Raw genomic sequence first — 20186 nt, 5'->3', positions numbered from 1 at the left:
TCCACATCAGACTCGGATGTCATCTCCGGAGTTTGATTCACCGCGAACGGCCCAGGATATTGAGACTCTCCATCTGCATCGGATCATTCGCCTGCAGAACCAGGCCGAGATCCGCCATGCCGTCATCGCCCTCCCAGGGTCCGTACAGAAGATTGAAGTATTGGTCTTCGAACACTCTTGTCTGGGCCTGCGTCTGCGGGGTGGGAAAGTCATGTGTCCGCTCTCCTGGGCTGGCTGCATCTGCACTTCCTTGCTGGTCTTCCGAAGTCGCTCCTGATTCAAGGTCGGCGATGCTGTGGATGGGCGCATCGCTGCTTGTTGCGCCGTGTAGTCGTTGGGCAATCGACACGTCGAGATATTGGAGAAACAAGTCCAGCACATTGTTGTTGATCCTCCAGTATTTTTGGATCTCTTGCAGGCCGAGGAGGCACATCTGCGCGCGATGCTCTGCGATTCGCCGAGACACATCTACGCCTCGTCTTATGCTGATGGCATGGATGCATAGAGCGGCAAATAAACTCGTAATTCTAATAGCCGGTCAGCATATGTACTTCTTTTCATTTATTTATCCAACTTACAAGTGCATCTGTCCATATCGAAGGGTTCCTTGTGCAAGCATGTCCTCGGCGATTCTGCTAATCTTAGACGCTGCCGCTACGGCGATCTGCCCGCTCTGTTCGTCTTGACCGTATCTGAGAAACTTGTGCCTATAAATGAGAATCCGAAGATGGCTTCACAAGTGCTGTTAGTAACGGCTTCGGCTACTGGCAGAGATAACATACTTGTAGGCAAGGTGTAACAGATGCGCCCACACTGAGGCCGTACCATCCTCGACACCGCGGTTCATGTCTTCTGGGAGGTTTGCCCTCCAGTCTTCCAGTGCGTCACCCACGTCTTGGATCTGCTCAGGGGTTGACGGTTGCCTGCCAGGCGAAAAGTGCACATCAACTACCCGGCCAACTATCCCAACGAGTTAGTACTTGACACCAATTTAGCTCTCTCTGGTTACTCACGTATTCGTGCAACATCTACCATCTTAATGGCATACGTTATGTGCTCCGGCTTACAGCAACCAAAGGGTGAAAAGTCCGGGTGTTCGGTTTCAGACTCCAGGTCCGACGGGCTCAGCGGCTCGATGTCACAGTCATCATCTCTGATTCTGCTGGGAAGGCCCAACGAAGCAGCTGCTTGTCGCTCTCGAACCTGCATGGGTTAGAGGGCTATCTCATTGCATGCGAAGGTGACTCACGTAGATAGACCACCAAATTCGCCTCCTAAGACGAGCCTTTTGGGGATCTCTAGTCGTGAACCTTGGTCTAGAAGATGTCAGTCTCTGCTTCCTCAGCTTGAAACTTGTCAGAAGGGTCAGCTCACGATCTATGAAGTCCATATGACTCTGCCACGCCAATGACTACTCCCAACCAATACCGCACATCCCTAACATCAGAGGGACCGCCTCGCCAGAAACTCATAAGAAATAGTGATTGGATCAGGGTAATCTCATCCTTTTCCCAATCGGCATGAAAAAGAAGTCTCGCGCGTGTGTATAGTAAAGACTTGGCCTCTGTTCTGTCGCTGAAACCCATGGAGGTGATGGTCGCGTTATCACAGTATGTCGCGCCGATGAAGAGCATAGACTGCATTAAAAGGTATGAGACCTCGGACGCAGCCAGTTGGCGAGTGAACTCTGCCCTATCCAGGATTGGGAAGCATGGGTGAAACCAGGTGAAGTAGGCTTGCAAGGCTGGAGTGCAGGCTTGTAGGTCGGGTAAGGTGAGGGCGCCCTCATCGCGCAGATATCGTGATGTTCCTACACTGAGGCGATCGATACTGGCGGGAGATGCCCCCTCGGGCATGGACTGAGGTGTGCTGTTGATGGGAAAGAGGAGTCGGGCCTTTTGCTTGCTGCCGTTTTGATCATCTTGTTCGTCGGGCTGCTCTCCTATACGGGGCATACCAGGAACCAGGGTAAGAAAGTTGGATTCACCAAAGAACAAGTTCCCAGGTGCTGCTGAATCTGTTGAAGGTGAAGGACTCCTAGCCGGTATTCTGGTATCGGCAGCGTCTCTCTCAGTATGAGGAGTTGCGCCTGATGCCACTGTATGAACAGATGACGTCGGCCGATGAGAGAGGAGTCCCCCATCGCTGCCCTGTACACTTGGACTCAGAGCAGAAGGCCTTTGTTGTTCAATCTGCTTCTGGCGCTTGTTCTTTCGCGGGTATCTAGACTAATTGTTAGACCAATATCCAATACAAGGAGTATCAAGTCAACTCACCTTCCCCGACGAGACGGCAACACCTCACAATTGACCCCTGAAGAAGCACAATTGGAGCAGGGATGGCACTCCGTGACATTGCATCTCACCCGCCGAGAGTTGCACTCACGGCATGCATGTTTCGCGCGGGCACGTTTGACAGTGCCGGTAGCCGCCGTCGAGGCGTCATCGGTAGCCGCTGATGGGAACATTGTGCATCGATCGATCGGTGTCTTGGCTGGGATCAACAACAACGACACTGGCCATTCGGCTTATTTGGCAGAGTAGCCGGGGGAGAATGTCTTGTTATATGAATGTGAATTGGTAAGAGAATTGGTAAGAGTCAAGACCCGAGCTTCGGGAGGGACATCCGGCGATGACATTGTCATGGGTCCACTTATCTGAGAGGCAAGTAACCGAGGGCAGATGAGATCAATCGATGTTCTTGGAGGAGAGATATGGGGTTGGTGGATTCAATATGGAGTCCTTGGTTATCCTTATCGTTTCCATGACATGGTTGACCTGATTTATTCTCCTTATCAACATACAGCTCTCATCGGCGTGAATGGTGTGTACGTACCCCCCGCTCTGTGTGTAAGTGGGGGAATTCATCTACCAGTCATGGTGTGAAGACTTCAGTTCTAATCAAGAAGTTCTGTATTCTATGTACTTTTTAAACACGTTATCCCTCGCCTAATAACTCCTGGGGAGCTGAAGCACCCTCTCGCTGACAAAGTTCAAAATCATCTCCCTGCTAATAGGCGCAATCCTCGGCACAAGACACTCGCGGAACCACCTCTCAACATCATACTCCATGGCATATCCCATACCTCCGTGTGTAAGAACCGCCCTCTCGCAAGCTGTAAACGCAGCCTCGGCAGCCATGTACTTGGCGCTGTTGGCCGCGACACCCACTTCGTCTTGTCGGATGGATGAGTCTGTCTTGCTCTGGTCGTAGAGTCGTGCTGCGTGGTAGGTAGCCAGCTTGGCGCCCTCGAGCTTCATGTAGGCGTCGGCTAGGGGGTGTGCAATGGCTTGGTTCATTCCGATTTGGCGCTTGAAAACGACACGCTCACGGGCGTATTCGCTGGCCTTCTTAAGAGCCGCATAACCCAGACCGAGGGCCTCGCCGGCAAGGAGACAGCGCTCAGCGTTCATGCCGTGAAGGATCATCTTGAAGCCCTTGCCTTCTTCGCCAATCAGAGAGTTGGCAGGGATCTGATAGTTGTCGAAGAACACCTCATTGGCGTCCACAGCGCGACCACCCATCTTCTTGATCTTGCGCAGATCAAGACCAGGCTGGTCTCGGTTCAGGTCGATAGAGAACAGGGAGAGGCCTTCACTAGGCTTCTTGACTTCCTCAAGTGGTGTTGTTCGAGCAAGAAGGATCATCTTGGAGGCGACCTGGGCGCAAGTGATCCAGATCTTCTGGCCAGTGACGCTGTAGGATCCATCTGAGTTCTTCTTTGCAGTGGTACCCAGTCGGAGAGTGTCGAGGCCGGCGTTTGGCTCCGTAACACCAAAGCAGACTCGCCACTTTCCAGACACGATATTAGGGACTGTTGTTTCCAGCTGTTCTTGAGAGCCAAACTTGGCCAGGGGTTGTGTCGCATAGACGTTGGCGTGGATTGACTGTGCGCCAGCCATTCCAGCTCCAGACTCGGTGATAGTCTGCATCATCATGGTCGCCTCAGAGATGCCCAGACCAGAGCCTCCCAGGGACTCGGGAAGTGCGATTCCCAACCATCCGTCTTTCGCAAGCGCAGCGTGAAACTCCTTGGGGTCTTTCTCCTCCTGGTCATGCTCTTGCCAGTAGGTGTTGGGGAACTCAGAGCAGACCTGGCTCACAGCTTCCCTAACCATGAGTTGGTTCTCAGTGAAGCCAGCCATTCCCATAAGTCTCCGTGAACTTGTTGTTGAAAAGGCATGGCTTCGTCCAGCCTGAGCGCGGGAGGATGAGAGGGTAGGGCGACTCAAGCGCCAGAGTTGATTCGCTACTGATCGTGACATGTTGAAAGATTGCTGAGGATGAGAGGTGATACTGAATCTAAATGTCTGGAGATGTGAGCTTCATTTATCCATGAACACGATATTCTCGCTGCACTTACAAGAACCCTAGTTGCCGAATCACCAGTTCAATCGCAAGGTAGTTGACGGCACCAAGTTGTGGAGTAACATGTCATATAGCCGACTCAGCAGACAAAGTGTGGGGATTGTCCAGAACGCCCTCCATCTTGAGTAGCCGAATTGGCTACTTCAAACGCCCAATTATCTTTCAATCGTATTCCAAATCCGGTAGGGATAAGAATTCGGCGATTCAGGCGCCTTTTCCATAATATCAACGGCATCTTGGGCGCCGACCCCGATGACCTTGCCGGCTCCGGTAGCGCAACGCCCTCGGTTCCGGGGGCATCACGGCTCCGACATGGTATAGAAAACGCCGACTTGTCAGGAGTATTCGGGCTATGATTGATGTATAGAGAAGTGTTGCTTATCCTTCAAGTACTTCAAATAGGGCAGTTGATCTAGCTATTCGTTCCACTTCATATCCGGCTTCTCTTCATTCTCGGAGCACTCCGCAATCATGGCGCAAGATACCCAAGTAGCCGTTCAGTCTCTTCCAGCTCTTACAGAACATCATAAACACCAAAAGTTGGTACCAAAACAAAATATACAATATCCAAAGTGGTTTGGCGGATCAGCATCATGTCTGGCCGTCGTATGCTCACATCCTCTTGATTTGGGTGGGTGGTTTCCTCGCTCTCCTTCCAGCATACCGAGTTACTAACTTGTCATGATTTCTAGTCAAGGTCAGGCTTCAGGCTACACCATTGTCAGAACGAAAGAACGTGCTGGAGACGATAGTCCATATCCTTCGCAATGAGGGTGTCTCCGGCCTGTACCGCGGCGTAAGTTGCTTCAAAGATCAGACAGCTAGTATCGCTGACTCAAAGAATAGCTGTCAGCAGGCTTGCTTCGTCAATGTCAGTTTTCTCCTAATGAGTACCATCACTTGTGCTAATACCAGACTGAAGTGACTTATGGGTCCACAAGATTCGCCATCTACGAATCGATCAAGGAACAGTCCTCGAAACATGGCGGCGGTCCAGCCCCCATGACCATCCTCCTCCCAGGTGCCTTTCTATCCGGTGCCTGCGGTGCCCTCGTCGGGAATCCGGCCGATCTTGCCAACGTGCGCATGCAAAACGACCGGTCCCTCCCACCGTCTCTTCGACAGAACTACCGCTCAGTATTTGACGTCCTTGTTCGCGTCGCAAAGACAGATGGTCTCCAGGGCTACCTCCGCGGTGTCTTTCCCAACGCTATTCGGGCCGGTGCCATGACAAGCTGTCAACTTGCCTCCTACGATGGCATCAAGCAGTCCCTGGTGGACAACTTCAGCCTTAAGGATGGTGCACCAACACAACTGCTAGCTTCACTTCTGGCAGGCCTATTAGCCACAACGATATGCAGCCCCATTGATGTGATCAAGACACGCACCATGAGTCAAGGAGGTTCAAGTTCCATTATCGGCATGATGACAGAATTGACGAGATCTGAGGGGTTGAGATGGGCTTTCAGGGGGTGGTTACCCAGTTTTGCGCGGTTAGGACCGCATACGGCTGCGACACTGTTGATTCTGGAGCAGCATCGGCATTTGTATCGAGAGTATGTATCTCGAGGAGTAAAGCAAGATGAGCTATTGTAGGAATCAGGCATGGGTGTTTTCAGGCTCACAGACCAGAGTTAGTTGAAGGAACCAGGAGACTTCAGTGCGGGAGCGCTCAGCAGCTGTGCTGGTATCCCACCCAACGCTTAGATCTCGACCTTGAGGCCTCTCGTAATCCACCCTTTATGCGGCGTATTTCTCAATGCGCCTCTTAGTGTTTCACGCATCACGACCCTCTCTAGCCGTCCATACCTGCCCATAAAGTAGAAGCTTAAGCGATCAGCAACTGTGCACCATATCTCGCCCATCATCCGATAAACCATTGTTCCACAGATGGATCTGTTTCAGGGACTTCTCATGGTCAAGGTTGTGATTTTGATCCACCCTCAAGCACCATTATAGGTACACGAACTGCTCGGCAGGGGAAACGCAAATCTACTTAGTTACCTCTCATCTTCATCGGCGCTTCTTCAGGTAACGTTTTTGAGCTTCAAGCAACTTGTCCTTTTGGGTTTTGTGAAAGAGGGGAGGACAGATCAGCTCTCCTTTCGGTATGAAGTTACAAAAGCCCATCGACGGCCACTTGGCTGTCGCAGCTTGCTTTCCAATACTGTTCGCATCCTCCTCATCACCGCCACCATGAAGGTCTCCTTCGCAGCACTCGGCCTGCTGCTCATCAGCACCGCGCAAGCCCATCCCCTGCCCAAAGCCGGCAAATGCCACGTTACCAAGAGCCTCCACAAAAGAGATGTCAAGGGGTGGAATGCCCTCCCCGGACTTGCAACGATTGACGATATGGTTCTGGGAATTTTCTACGACTGGGCAAGGAAGGTGACAGCCAAGAAGCAGCGTGAGTGAACACTTGACAACAGTCTGCACTTTAGGGTAGGCAGAAGCTCACATACGCACAGCTATAAGCAAGTGGCATGACAAAGAAAATAACCGGTTCGAGAGCAACAGCTGGGCGCTCAGTCCCCACGAGGTCAGTGTTCTCGAAGCGTGGGTCGACGAGACTGGCCAGCCCGCGTGGTCAACTGAGGCAGATGTCTTCTCCAAAATCCCGCATGGTCGTAAAGAAAGTTAAGATCCGACATGAGGACGACTACGCTAAGTTAAGCCAATAAAGAGTATTCACTATATAGCCTAACTATGAGCTAAATGAGAGATAACAATGAGAGATAATATCATGGATCTCTGAATATTCTATTTAGTTACCTCTGTTATTTTTCTCATATTTTATTTATGATATTTAGTGACCGGTTTGCGTTTGACGACTGCGTGGCTCCCATCCGTTGTTCCAGGTTAGTTGCATCGCCACGTCGGCACCGCCACACATGCTGGCATCAAAGACAGCCCAAGCCCAATCACCGCCCCAGATGACGACGCCTTTTTCTTTCTTGGACGGGATGCAAACATTGGGTCAATCAAGGTCGGTCATGGCGGCTGAGCTGAGTAAGAGGCAAGGATGCCTCGGCGCGTTCCTTATATCTAAGAGGTTGCTTGCTAGCAATTGACGCTCCTTTCAACTCAAGTGACTCCCCACATTGTGCCCCTCAAGTGCCGCTCCACCATCACCACGAATACCCAGCAGAGGCAGCCCAGCTCACGACCCAAGACTTGCAGCTGGTCTTGGCTCTTACTTATAAGCGCCGTCTTTGCGCTCTTTGCTGCATTGATTCTTCACAATACATCCTTCCTAAACATCTTCACTCCATCCACAATGGGCGGCGGTCCTGAAGGCTTCCGCACCGTAGCTTACTACGTCAACTGGTACGAACCCATCCTTGACCGTAGATGCCCATCGACTAACGTCATCTCAGGGCCATCTACGCCCGGAAGCATCGTCCCCAAGATCTTCCCGTAGAGAAGCTTACCCACATTCTCTACTCGTTTGCCAATGTCCGCAGCGACACGGGCGAAGTGTAAGCTTGAACCCCATCTCTACCCGCCAGATCCGCTTTACTCACCATTGGATGATGCTCCAGCCATCTCACCGACGCTTGGGCGGACACCGACATTCACTGGGAGGGCGACTCTTGGAATGATTCCGGCACCAACCTTTACGGTTGCATGAAGCAGCTCAACCTCCTCAAGAAGCGCAACCGTAATCTCAAGATCCTCCTCTCAGTCGGTGGATGGACCTATAGCAGCAACTTCAAGGCTCCCGCGAGCACCCCGCAGGGTCGTGACACGTTTGCCAGAAGCTGTGTCGACTTGCTCAAGAACCTCGGTTTTGACGGTATCGACATTGATTGGGAGTACCCCCAGGATGCAAATGAGGCGAGAAACTATGTCGAGCTGCTGGCTGCCGTCCGCCAGGCCATGGACGCCTATGCCCAGACCCTGAGCCGACCTCACCACTTTGAGCTCACTGTGGCCTGCCCTGCGGGCGCGCAGAACTTCCAGAAGCTAGACATCCGCGGCATGGACCAGTACCTGGATTTCTGGAACCTCATGGCCTACGACTACGCTGGTTCCTGGGACTCGTCGGCCGGCCACCAGGCCAACCTCTACCCGTCGCGCGACAATCCCTCATCCACTCCCTTCTCAACCTCGGCCGCCCTCGATTTCTACGTCCGCAGCGGTGTCAACCCGCAAAAGATTGTCATCGGCATGCCCCTCTACGGCCGCTCCTTCGAGAACACCGACGGTCCCGGCCGCCCATACCAAGGCATCGGAGAGGGCAACTGGGAGCGCGGAGTCTACGACTACAAGAACCTACCCCTCGCGGGCGCCCAGGAGTACAACGATAACGCCTCCGGTGCGAGCTACTGCTACGATCCGCAGCGACGCACCATGGTCACGTACGACACGCCGCAGATGGCGTGGGCAAAGGCCGAGTACATCAAGAAGTGGCGGCTGGGAGGTGCCATGTGGTGGGAGAGCAGCGGCGACAAGGACGGCGATCAGAGCTTGATCACGACTGTGGTTAATACGTTTGGAGGGCCGCAGGCGCTCATGAGGCAGGAGAATTGCATCGAGTACCCGGCGACCAAGTATGATAATCTGCGCAATGGGTTCCCGAACAACTAAGGATAAGGGTAGCTTGGAATAACAGGCCGGAAGAGAGCTGGACAGGGCACCCAAATTGACGCACAAATGGGCATGAATATATGAAGTTTTCGTCAATGAATTTAAACAGATCCGAGAATACATCTTTCAATACCTACATAATACTTCTATTGACACTGACAGCTGACAAGGCAATCCGCTCGCCATCAAAACAGTCTTGATCGGCATCACAAGACCTCATCCTAAGCTAAGCTAGGCGTAACGAAGGGCGCAAGGATATTGGGTATGATCCAGGCGGCCGACGCAAAAGTCCCGGGATGTCCATCAGGTTTCCAATCCTTACAAAGATGAACCAACAGCTCCCAGGATGGAATGATCATCCACCCGATTTCCAGCCAACAAGAGGCCCCGAGTCGACATCTGGAACAGGCCTTGACCAGGACTTAATTTTCTGACCAAGGGGTTCTAACTTTCAGGCAGTTTCACGAAGAAAAGCCGCTGCCATGCCACCATCTAGGAACAAAACCAACCACATGGGTGAAGAAAAAGGTGATACACAAGAAAGGCAGAGAGGTATAAGCATATCTTGCTCGAAGGATCGTGGATGAAATCTTGAATCTTATAATAGCTTTTCTCACTTTAGCATCTCTATTAATTTTAACAGTCGTGACCTTTGAGGGGAGTTAGAGGTGTTGCTGTTATTTCTCCACCCATGTGCCAACACCACCAACACCACCACCGCCAGAGTCAAGAGAAACGGAGCGCGGGCGGCCGCCTCTTCGGCACATGTGCTTTTACCAGGAACTAGCGAATATGCTTAAGTCAAGAACCCCCGGTGGCACACTTCCGGAGAAAGGAATGCCTTCGTTGTCAAAGTTGGGCTGTTGGTTGATCGTAGGATCGCCATCCTGCTGATCATGACGTCGCGACAAGCACAGCCATCTCGCCTTGAGGAGACTGCAATACGCCTTGGAGGCAGCTGTATTTATGAAACGGGTTTGTCTCAATTCCCACTCCTTTGGTCTATCGATTTGCTGCATCTGGTCCATTTTATCTCTAAAGACACTGGTAACTGCTCAAGTACAACCTGAACTCTGTCAAGCATCATGAAGTTCCAAGCGCTCTCATTACTTGCGCTTCTTTCACTATCTGTCTCTGCACAGCAAGTGATAGGGTATGAAATGCTACCTCGCTAGTTTTCTAATACTGACAATCTTTAAGCAACGGAAATATCACAGTCGCGTTCTTTGCCGACGATGAAGAAGACTCGTGCCAAGCCGACAATGCCAACAAGACGACAACAGGCCTGGTCCTCACCACATCTGACCTACCAAGCGCGTACACATGCTTCAACCTCTCAGACATATTCTCACAGTCCAACAATACTGGCTTCATGAACGCTACCTGGAAAGTATACGACTCGGACTTCAACCTTCGCGAACCGAACGGTGTCCACTGGCTCCTCCGCAACCAAGACAACTTTGATTCCAAGGCCAACTACTCCCGAGTCTGGTACGAGCAGGTCAACCAGACAGGAGAGATCAAAGCCGGCGAGGACGCGCCATGGGTGTTTTACATCTACGCGTTTGAAGACTGTGAACAGATGCTGGCCGGAAGCGATGACCCTTCTGAGAGGTGGCCTTGGTTCGAGAACAGCTGCCAGACCGAGATTGGCGGTGAGTGTCGGACGGTCCCGTACTCGATCAAGAGCTTTGCGATCCATCAGTCTTTAGCGTACAACATCGGACATGGGGGTTGTGAAGAGTGGGCGTTCTTGGGAGCTGCATCGAGGGTTGGTGAGCGTGTTTCGGCATTGGTTGCACTTTCAGCGAGCTTGACGGCCTTGTTCCTTGTGTTTTAGTGAGATACTTGCGATGAGAACATCTTTTAGCGTTATTGTTGTGAGTGCGCTCTTCTGAGGCATTGGCCAACAGGCATTCAGTGGGGAGTCCAAGGCGAGAGGCAGAGCAGCACATGAAATGATACCACATGAGATTCAACACATCGATATCTCGCCATCGTCCATTCTTTCATCTTGAACTTACTCGAAGAAAACAAGATTCCAAAGCGTCCGAGAACTGAAGACGAGTTCTGAAGCATACTGGCCGCGGCTTGAGAAGAGCTGGAGTGTGAGCCACATGTGGAGCACAGCAAGACCACGTGATCTCATACCAGCCACATTCAGCCTCGGTGGCCCGTGCTCGTAGCTTGGAGCTGCCAGAAATTTTCTACTGGGAAAAAAGTGCGAAAACTCAGTCTCCAGCCATCACCAACACCCTTCGAGACGCGGAACCCCCCTCCAATTGCGGCACCGGCTGGGACCAAGACAAGATGTCGCACATCGACTACGCTCTCTACGAATCCCCTGTGGGCTATGCCCTCTTCAAGGTGGTGCATCAGCAGGATGCGGTGGGGTTGAAGTTGAAGGAAACCCAGGCTGCTGCCAACGACCTCGCCAAGTTCGGCAAGATGGTCAAGCTGGCCAATTTCAGCCCTTTCCGGTATTTACGCCTTGCGCCTGTGGTGTAGTATGACTCGCGATGCTAACTATAGACCCAGGGGCCACGTCGAGGCTCTTGAGAACATCAACCTCGTCTCCGAGGGTATCGTGTCGGACTACCTCAAGTCCGTCCTCGAGCTCAACCTCCCCCAAACGAGCGGCAAGAAGACCAAGGTCGTCCTGGGCGTCTCCGAGAAGAACCTTGCTGGTGCGATCAAGGGCGTCTTCCCCGGAATCGAGTGCGAGACTGCCGACACCTCTGACATTGTCGGAGACGTGATTCGCGGTATCCGACTGCACGCCGACAAGCTCCTCGGTGGCCTCAAGTCTGGCGATGTCGAGAAGGCCGGTCTGGGTATGGGTCACGCCTACTCTCGCGCCAAGGTCAAGTTCAGCGTCACCCGCAACGACAACCACATCATCCAGGCCAGCGCGACCATCGACTTCCAGGACAAGGGTGTCAACCAGTTCTTCATGCGCGTCCGCGAGTGGTACGGATGGCACTTCCCCGAGCTCATCAAGATTGTCTCTGACAACCTGACCTACGCCAAGCTTGTCCTTGCCATTGGCGACAAGAAGAGTCTTAACGACGACAAGCTCCACGACATTGCTGCTCTCCTTGGCGAGGACGGCGAGAAGGCTCAGGCCATCATTGATGCCGCCAAGGTGTCCATGGGTCTCGATATCTCTCCCGCTGACCTCGAGATCGTCCACGGCTTCGCCGAGGCTGTCGTCAAGCAGGCCGAGAACCGCAAGTCGACGGCGCTGTACCTCGAGAAGAAGATGTCCAACGTCGCCCCCAACCTCCAGACCCTGATTGGCACTCCCGTCGCCGCCCGCCTGATCTCGCACGCCGGATCTCTGACCAACCTCTCCAAGTACCCTGCCTCTACTCTGCAGATTCTCGGTGCCGAGAAGGCCCTGTTCCGTGCCCTCAAGAGCAAGAGCAACACCCCCAAGTACGGTCTTATCTACCACAGCAGCTTCATTGGCAAGGCCGGTGTGCGCAACAAGGGTCGCATCTCGCGATACCTCGCCAACAAGTGCAGTATGGCCAGCCGTATCGACAACTTCTCTGAGGAGCCCTCCACTCGCTTTGGTGAGGCTCTTAAGCAGCAGGTTGAGGACCGGTTAGAGTTCTATGCCACTGGCAAGAAGCCCGCCAAGAACTCCGACGTCATGGTAAGCGGAATTGTAGCCTCTGAGGTTGAACAGTGCTAACTATATCAACAGAAGTCTGTCATGGACCTCATTGACGACGGCGACGATGCCGATGAGGACGAGGAGATGGCCGATGTCCCTGAGCCCGAGTCCGCCAAGAAGTCCAAGAAGGAGAAGAAGGAAAAGAAGGACAAGAAAGAGAAGAAGGAGAAGAAGCGCAAGCGAGATGAGGAGGAAGCCCCCGCCTCCAAGGAGGTCGACGGCGAGAAGAAGAAGAAGAAGAAGAAGAGAAAGTCGGAGGTCGCCGATGACGAGTAAAGCTCCTCGGATCGCTTGACAGCCCCCTGGGCAAGCCATCGCCTCTACAAGGGATGAGCATGCTCCAGGGGCCGCCGAACGTTTTGGAAACGAGGACAATGGGAGACGATGTCATGGAGAGTCCTCAGTCACGATAGACGTGCTGGAGGGCGTCAACCAACATCTGCCGACACGCTCATCTTTGCGAAGCTCGGCGAAGAAGGTGGTCATGGCTGCCGGCCTCGACACCTCACTCCCGCCAGAGTTGTACATTGCCAACACACTAGAGAAGCGGCGAGCGTGGGAGAGGTCGGCCTCCCAGGGTTCTTGTGCACTTTCTTGAGAGGAGTTTGTAGGATCTGGCTTATATGGCTTTTGGGCGTTTTGAGGGCATTTGGCTTGATGTACACCTGTTTTTCACTACGAGGGAGAACTCATACCCTTTGTTTCAAAAACACGCAGTTCACTGAAGATGAGTGTATCGTGATGCCTCTGTGCATGTGTGAATGCCATAGCATCCATCGACTGGCCCATAACTTCAGCTGACCTTTCGGTGGACCTCGGTGAGGCAAACTCAAGGCGTGGTGAGGAGCCCCACCAGGGCAAGCAAGGCTCTGGCGAAATGAAATTTTTCGAGGCTGGGCACAATTGTTTTACGCGAGGCTACGAAATTATTTGCGATTCACATGACGGATTGGGCTTGGCCTTGATGGTACCTGCAGCAATTTCGTGCATGTCGATATCCAAGTGTTGTCGGACGAAGGATGGGTTGGAAGCGACGGATGCGCATCTCGCTGCTGTCGCAGTCGTCCAATATCATGATGGCAGCACTTCAACCCTTCCAGTCAGATCCATGTCTTGATGGCAGCATCTTCACTTGAAGCACGGCAGAGTCAAGTAGGGGGAATCATCATGTGTTGTCGTCTCAATCAAGCATGCATTATCTCAGAAACTGGATGTGCTCTTATGCTACAGCCTTCAACGCCCTTTTTTGGCACCCAATCCGTTCCGTCATCAATCCCAATCAAATCCCTTGGTCATGCATTTATTGCTTGTCGAAGACGTAGGTCAGGTGGCAGCGACCACAGTACTGACGGTCCTGCATGGCAGCCATGAAGACACCAGCGCCGCACTGTTTGCTGTCAGTATTTGTCACAAAAGAGGGTGTTGTGGTGGAGAGAACTCACAGTGTCGCTGGGGCACTCGCGTCGAAGTCGCTCGATCTTGCCATCAGAGTCGACCTTGTAGTACTTGAGCACAGCCAACTTGGTCTTCTTGCGCTTGTGCTTGATCTTCTTGGGGGTGGTGTAGACCTTCTTCTTGCGCTTCTTGGCACCACCACGCAGGCGGAGGACCAGGTGGAGGGTGCTCTCCTTCTGGATGTTGTAGTCGCTCAGGGTGCGGCCATCCTCGAGCTGCTTGCCAGCAAAGATGAGTCGCTGCTGGTCCGGGGGGATGCCCTCCTTGTCCTGGATCTTGGACTTGACGTTGTCGATGGTGTCGGAAGACTCCACCTCAAGGGTGATCGTCTTCCCCGTGAGGGTCTTGACGAAGATCTGCATCTTGCCTAACTGAGACTGTTAGAATTCAGGTCTTGGTGTTTTGTGGTGATGGCGAGTCGCGACAATGTTCCTCCCGCGACTCGAGGGCACACGAGAAATATGCGATCGGTTCGCGAGGAGGGGAAATTGACAACGACGAGAGTGAAATTCTCATGTGAGAGGCAATGAAGCCCTCATCATGGAAAAGGGTGTTTGCAGCATCTTTCAGACGTACCTCGACAATAATAATTATTGCCTTCCTAAGCAATCCTCAGATGGTGCGGGATGGGTTGAAGAAGATCTCTCTTGTGGTGGTGGCGGCGCCGGCTCAGAAAATCATGGGAGACGGGGGTGGAGGAGAAGTGGGGTCACATGATCTAGGGTTTCCGCCTGTGCATAGCCCTTGCCCGCAAAATAATGCCCCTCGTGCGCTTGTGTGTGCGTGTGTGTGTGTGAAGCGGGTCCCCCCCTCCACCACGACAAAATTCCCCTTTGCCCTACGAGCCAACCCAAAAGTGGACTCTGCCACAGAACTCCAACGCCTTTTGATAACGCACATTTCAGTAAGTCCTTCTTCTTCTTTTCTTTCCTTTCCTCGCGTGGACCTGAGTATTAACCCCCAGCAGCAACCGTCAAAATGGTCAAGAAGAGAAAGAACAAGTACGAATCCCTCCTCCGCCTGCCAGTCACAATCACCACTGCCGCCGACGATGCCTCTCGACGAGATTCTTGAGCCTCGCGACGACGACGATTGACAGCTCTGGCTTCGTCACTGAACACGATCGCTAACAACCTCTCAGCGGCCGAAACAAGAAGGGCCGCGGCCACGTCAAGCCCATCCGATGCAGCAACTGCTCGCGATGCACCCCCAAGGACAAGGCCATCAAGCGGTTCACCATCCGCAACATGGTTGAGTCTGCTGCTATTCGTACGTTTTTCTACTCTTGATCAGCTTTCGACAAAGCGCTTACAATTACAATAGGTGACATCTCGGATGCCTCCGTCTTCGCGGAGTACACCGTACCCAAGATGTACCTGAAGCTGCAGTACTGCGTCTCTTGCGCCATCCACGGCAAGATTGTCCGGTACGTTGTCCTTCCCGGGAGTGTGACAACTGCGCCTTGGTTGCGTATGTGCTTCAGATGAGCCTTGGTCGTACTTTTGGAACACTCCCTCCTGCTGTCTCTCTAGCAGAGCAGTTCCCCCCTAGGTATGTTCAGTCGAAATGCTGACAAGACTCACAGTGTCCGATCTCGCGTCGGCCGCCGCAACCGTGCCCCTCCCCCTCGTGTCCGTTACAACAAGGACGGCAAGAAGATCGTCCCTACTGCCCCTAAGGCTTAAATGTGTTGAAACGGTTTGGGACTCCCGGGGTGTCTGGTTTTATGACAAACGGTGCATTAAAAACGCATGGGATGATGACTTGGGATTATGAATCTTTGAACGGATTCCAAAATACAATCGGACGCCAAATCATGTCCACCTCTTGACAACATCTTTTGTCCATTAGAGCCTGCCATTGTGATGATTTGTGATGAATGTTCCGCGTCGGATGAAGATGCAATTGCACCACTGTTGTTGACTTGGGTAGTGTGTATCCATTCACTGCAATTCTCTGCTCGAACTGTCGACCGGAACCGTACGATGTATGTCAAGAGAGGCGTCTCGTGGAAACAAGCAGGAAGCGATTCGTTAGGTGCTGTAGAATTTTCCTCCATGCCAAAATGTCATTATCCTTAATTCTATTGAGCAATTGGGGAGCTATAGGGCGCGGTGTTTTCCTTTGATCTCGTTCTTGTGCGAGATAGTTTGCGATGCCTTCGCACATCAACCGCAACTTGCCAATCCAAACTAATCAGCGCAAATTTTTAACAATAGCTATTTTAAAATCATTATATTCAAAAGTAAAAAGATCAATCCATTCAATTACACTCCTAACTATCCAACAACATCGTATATATCCATGTATCGCAAGAAACCCTCACCTACCCTAAATCACACCATCAAACTTGACCAACTCAGTCCCATTCTGCGAACAAGCAAACGCATCAACACAAACACCTCCTCCACAGCAGCTCCCTGTCAAACACATGAAACCTTCGTCGCAATCTCCATCTGCTTCACAGCTTGCTACAAAGTTTCCGCACTCTGTCCATTCGAACGCGACGCCGAGACCTTCGGAGTTCTTGCCGCAGATGCAGCCTGTTCCTTCGATGATGGCTTCTCTTGGGTACGCGCACGTGTCGTCCTTTGTCTCGGCGACTTTGCCTCCCGGGCAGCAGGCCATTCGGGAGGGATCTTGGATGGTGATGTTGTAAGGGCGCGTTCTTGTGGGTGCCCAGCTGAGGCTTGTTATCGACGGGATTCGTGTCGCGCCGGCGATGAGGCTGAGGTCGAAGGGGATCTCGTCTACGTGGAGAGACTGGCAAATATCTGTCTCGAAGCTGCGGTAGGTGTTGTACACGTTGACGTACGTCTCCAGCGCTCCGTACGAGGAGAATGTCAACTGCTTGGAGAAGAAGGCGCGGAGAGCAGTCCACAGCTTGGTGTACGCCACGACGGCGGCGTCGGCTTCTTGGACTTGCCTGTCGGTGAGACCTTCATTTCCTAGGTCTTTGCGGAGGACATCTGGGTCGAGAATGTCTTGGGCGGTTGCGTCAAGCGTGGTGACTACCGTCGAGAGATCCGGACATGAACCTCCGAATGGATCAACCGTGATAACATCGAGGACATCTTCTTTGATAGCTTGCTGACACCTCAAGAACCCAGATTCAGCACCAGGGAATGCGCAGTCAAACTCCCATCGCCCAATTTCCTCGTCGACGTCGATATCTGCACAGACAGTACCGCCAACGAGGAGCTGAGGATACTGTTTGAGAGACTTGTCAACGGGGTTACCGCACTGATCCTCTAGATACAGGACCTGTTTAAAGTCCATATCTTCCATGCGCCTCTTCCGCTTGATTGCAGCACACTGGACGCCAGCAAGGTCGGCTATCTGCTCGTACATGTCCTTGATCTCGATCGTGATATGATACGTGCAGTTGGGCCCCGAGAAGTGAATCCCCACAGCATCCAGCGACATCGAGTTCCCGGAATGATCAAAGACAAACAACTGACCCCGGCGCGAAATATCGACAAAGTATGTTCCTCCTTGTTCATCACGAACAGTGAGGTAGAGCGGACTAAGCCCCTCGCTCTCAAACTCGACAGACTCGATATACGGTATCGGAATAGAAACATTCTCCTCTCGAAGTCTCGAGTTATACAACAACGCACGTCTCGTCGCATCGCCCTCGGGATCCGGCCCCAGAGTATGGCACGTCTCCTGTGAGAGCGCCGCGGTGCGTGTGACGTGCGTGTAGTGAACAGCCGGAAACTCGGACACGTCAGCCGTCGTGGCGTTGCCCCAGCGAGATACAGTCTCGTTGAAGTTGCCGGATGGAGCGGCTGTGGGCGTGGGACTTGTGGGAGCTGTGACAGAGTCGATGCTCCCCGAGGCAGAGGGCGTGGTATCTCCACCAGGTGCAACGCTGCCGCTTGGAGTCTGGCTTGGTATGAAGTCGGAGAGTGTTGGCAGAGGAGGAATAGGGAACGGAGGAGTAGGAAACGGTAGGCTCGGGAATGGTAGTGTTCCTGAAGGCCAGCTGATAGTCGGAAGGCTGATACTCGAGTTCCAACTGATGGTTGGCAAGCTTATACTTGCGTTCCAGCTAATAGTCGGCAAGCTCACGCTCGAATTCCAGCCCATAAACGTCGAAGTGGGCGCAACGGTAGGAAGTGACACACCTCCTCCGCTCCCCGAAGTTGGGGTTCCGGGAACAGACCAAGGTAGCGAACCGCTAATGGTGGTGTTCCAGGTTGATCGAGTTGACCAGGAACGCGTCATTTCAGGTTCATTGAGATCTGACGTGACATCCGTGGTTGGTGTGAGTGGCCAGGTGCTCCATGTGTTGTTGACGGCCTGTGAAAAGGACGAGACGGTTCCTTGGGTCGTCGGCATTGGAGTTCCAGACCCGGTGGTATTCCACGAACCTCCTGTGGAGATGGCCCTGATCGTAGAGCTACGAGTGCTGTTACCTGGTGCTGGCCTTGTCCAAGGACGGTTGATCGAAGACGAAGCTGATCGTGTTTCGTTCCAAGTGCCACTCGCCGTTGGAGTCAATCCGCCGGTTGGAGTATTCCAGGGACTCCCTCCTGTCACCTCTCCAGAAGACGACATCGCAGGCCAGGTTGAGTTCCAGGAGATACTTGTAGTTGGCCTTGAATTGTCAGGTTTAGTGTTCGAAGGACTTTGGCTTGCTGGTTCCCCGGATGATGACCAAGGCAACAGAGTACTGTTCCAAGAGCTAGACGTCATTGGCCCTGGTGTACCAGTCGTCGTCATCGAGGCCGAGTTTGAGGCGACCTGGCCTGAAGCTTCGGAGGACACAGCAGATCGAGTCTGGTTCCAGGAACCAGGAGTTGGTGTTCCTGTCGTTGTCGCCCAGGTTGAACCCGAGGGGCTACCACCAGAAGAGGACAAGACAGGTCCAGTCGTCGCGTTCCTGGAACCAGTTGCCACTGATTGCGATTCGATGGATGTCGAAGCCGAGTCACCATTTCTGGTCGTTCCCCCAAGAGATGACGAAGCTGAATCAGTTCCATTCGAAGAGCCTGTAGGTGTCGATGTTGGCCCTTCTGTCGTTGCCATCGACGTCGAATCCGACGGCTCTCCTGGCCTTCCCATCTCGGACTGTGTCTCCGAAACACTCTGACTTCCAGTCTGAGAAGCCGAGTCCGCGGTTGTAACCGTGATATCTCCCGTCGTCTCCCTAGAAGAGTTTGCCGATGTCGTGACAGCACCCGAGTCCGTCAGGATACACTCGCACTACTTCACATTAACACATCTCCAACCTCAACGGGAAGAATGCTCACATAGGATGATATCTGCGTCTGGTTATACCTCATATACTCCGGAGGCGTGCTATACCCCGTCCCGCAGTGGCTCCCCTCAAGAACACTAGAGCAAAACTCGCCGCCATCGCCAATAAGAGACGTGTAGAGGGCATCCCGAGGACAAGTAGTCGTCCCATTCCAGTTGGTAGGAAACGCGGAAGCTAAGCGGAGGAGGGTGATGGGGAGTAGCCTCCACATGATGAGCAGTGAGGAGAAACGAGCGTGTTGGGAGATGGTTGTGTGTGAAGAGTGTGGTGTTGCTCTTCCAAGACTGCCTCGAGGTTACTTATAGCACGTACCTAACCATCACGAACACCTCCTGAATCTCCAGTACGAGGCCGCCTTTCCTTCTCGCCCCCTGATAACGCGGCCATCCTCTTCAGGACGCCCGAACTCGACTCGACCTGCGAGACATGGAAGAGAATCTGCCGAGACACCACGACATCTCGCAGCTGGTCTCGACCTCGGCACTTGTAGGTGTCCCCCTCCGCAGATTGGTCGTCTCCTGCAGCTGTCACCCGCGTGCCACTGCGTGTGCGCCTGCCAGATCGACGGTTCGCGGCAGGCGTGAACGGCTATCTGCGTCGTGACCACGAGGCACGGGAAGGGTCGCTTGGGACTCGGCGAGTGGCTTGAGTCCTTAATGTCCCAGTTTGCAAAGCCCAGTTGAGTCTTGGTCCATGGCGGCTCGAGGTGGTGGCACAAAAGCCGGTTCCTGGATCGTGGGACGCGAGGGTGGTACGAGTGAATGATGAGACGAGGCAACTCGAGGATGATGACAAGCCAAGCTGTCAGGCCCTGGATAAGCTGAA

The 20186-nt window shown here is 53.0% G+C and overlaps 10 protein-coding genes across 10 annotated transcripts; 7 read left to right on the top strand and 3 right to left on the bottom strand.

Moving 5' to 3' along the window:
• Nucleotides 1-37: 37 nt before the first annotated feature.
• On the bottom strand, nt 38-2467 carry LRP88_03424 (fungal specific transcription factor domain-containing protein; the record flags this gene model as incomplete). Its single annotated transcript, XM_083240043.1, has 7 exons — nt 38-527; nt 579-731; nt 783-960; nt 1014-1194; nt 1250-1316; nt 1375-2223; nt 2382-2467. 7 exons carry the CDS (start codon nt 2465-2467, stop codon nt 38-40), a joined length of 2004 nt encoding a protein of 667 aa, XP_083105173.1.
• Nucleotides 2468-2948: 481 nt separating this feature from the next.
• LRP88_03423 (acyl-CoA dehydrogenase/oxidase) lies at nt 2949-4265 on the bottom strand (the record flags this gene model as incomplete). The annotated part of the gene is made up of 1 exon (XM_083240042.1): nt 2949-4265. The coding sequence occupies one exon, from the start codon at nt 4263-4265 to the stop codon at nt 2949-2951; it is 1317 nt and encodes a 438-aa protein (XP_083105172.1).
• Nucleotides 4266-4839: 574 nt separating this feature from the next.
• Nucleotides 4840-5964, top strand: LRP88_03422 (uncharacterized protein; the record flags this gene model as incomplete). The annotated part of the gene is made up of 4 exons (XM_083240041.1): nt 4840-4999; nt 5061-5164; nt 5215-5239; nt 5291-5964. 4 exons carry the CDS (start codon nt 4840-4842, stop codon nt 5962-5964), a joined length of 963 nt encoding a protein of 320 aa, XP_083105171.1.
• A 600-nt stretch (nt 5965-6564) lies between these two features.
• LRP88_03421 (uncharacterized protein) lies at nt 6565-7009 on the top strand (the record flags this gene model as incomplete). The annotated part of the gene is made up of 2 exons (XM_083240040.1): nt 6565-6775; nt 6837-7009. 2 exons carry the CDS (start codon nt 6565-6567, stop codon nt 7007-7009), a joined length of 384 nt encoding a protein of 127 aa, XP_083105170.1.
• A 636-nt stretch (nt 7010-7645) lies between these two features.
• LRP88_03420 (glycoside hydrolase superfamily) lies at nt 7646-8958 on the top strand (the record flags this gene model as incomplete). Its single annotated transcript, XM_083240039.1, has 3 exons — nt 7646-7695; nt 7746-7847; nt 7911-8958. 3 exons carry the CDS (start codon nt 7646-7648, stop codon nt 8956-8958), a joined length of 1200 nt encoding a protein of 399 aa, XP_083105169.1.
• A 1085-nt stretch (nt 8959-10043) lies between these two features.
• Nucleotides 10044-10798, top strand: LRP88_03419 (uncharacterized protein; the record flags this gene model as incomplete). The annotated part of the gene is made up of 2 exons (XM_083240038.1): nt 10044-10111; nt 10159-10798. 2 exons carry the CDS (start codon nt 10044-10046, stop codon nt 10796-10798), a joined length of 708 nt encoding a protein of 235 aa, XP_083105168.1.
• A 470-nt stretch (nt 10799-11268) lies between these two features.
• LRP88_03418 (snoRNP complex protein NOP56) lies at nt 11269-12916 on the top strand (the record flags this gene model as incomplete). The annotated part of the gene is made up of 3 exons (XM_083240037.1): nt 11269-11438; nt 11491-12619; nt 12671-12916. The coding sequence occupies 3 exons, from the start codon at nt 11269-11271 to the stop codon at nt 12914-12916; spliced, it is 1545 nt and encodes a 514-aa protein (XP_083105167.1).
• A 1024-nt stretch (nt 12917-13940) lies between these two features.
• Nucleotides 13941-14457, bottom strand: LRP88_03417 (ubiquitin family-domain-containing protein; the record flags this gene model as incomplete). Its single annotated transcript, XM_083240036.1, has 2 exons — nt 13941-14027; nt 14083-14457. 2 exons carry the CDS (start codon nt 14455-14457, stop codon nt 13941-13943), a joined length of 462 nt encoding a protein of 153 aa, XP_083105166.1.
• A 616-nt stretch (nt 14458-15073) lies between these two features.
• Nucleotides 15074-15780, top strand: LRP88_03416 (40S ribosomal protein eS26; the record flags this gene model as incomplete). The annotated part of the gene is made up of 4 exons (XM_083240035.1): nt 15074-15096; nt 15237-15364; nt 15419-15521; nt 15681-15780. 4 exons carry the CDS (start codon nt 15074-15076, stop codon nt 15778-15780), a joined length of 354 nt encoding a protein of 117 aa, XP_083105165.1.
• A 2501-nt stretch (nt 15781-18281) lies between these two features.
• On the top strand, nt 18282-19193 carry LRP88_03414 (uncharacterized protein; the record flags this gene model as incomplete). The annotated part of the gene is made up of 1 exon (XM_083240034.1): nt 18282-19193. One exon carries the CDS (start codon nt 18282-18284, stop codon nt 19191-19193), a length of 912 nt encoding a protein of 303 aa, XP_083105164.1.
• Nucleotides 19194-20186: the final 993 nt, after the last annotated feature.

Source organism: Fusarium phalaenopsidis (assembly GCF_050370095.1).
Source record: "Fusarium phalaenopsidis strain FUZ10S chromosome Unknown contig_32286, whole genome shotgun sequence".
Lineage (NCBI taxonomy): Eukaryota > Fungi > Ascomycota > Sordariomycetes > Hypocreales > Nectriaceae > Fusarium > Fusarium phalaenopsidis.
Note: the sequence above shows the minus strand (reverse complement) of the source record. Positions and strands in the feature narration are given on the sequence as shown.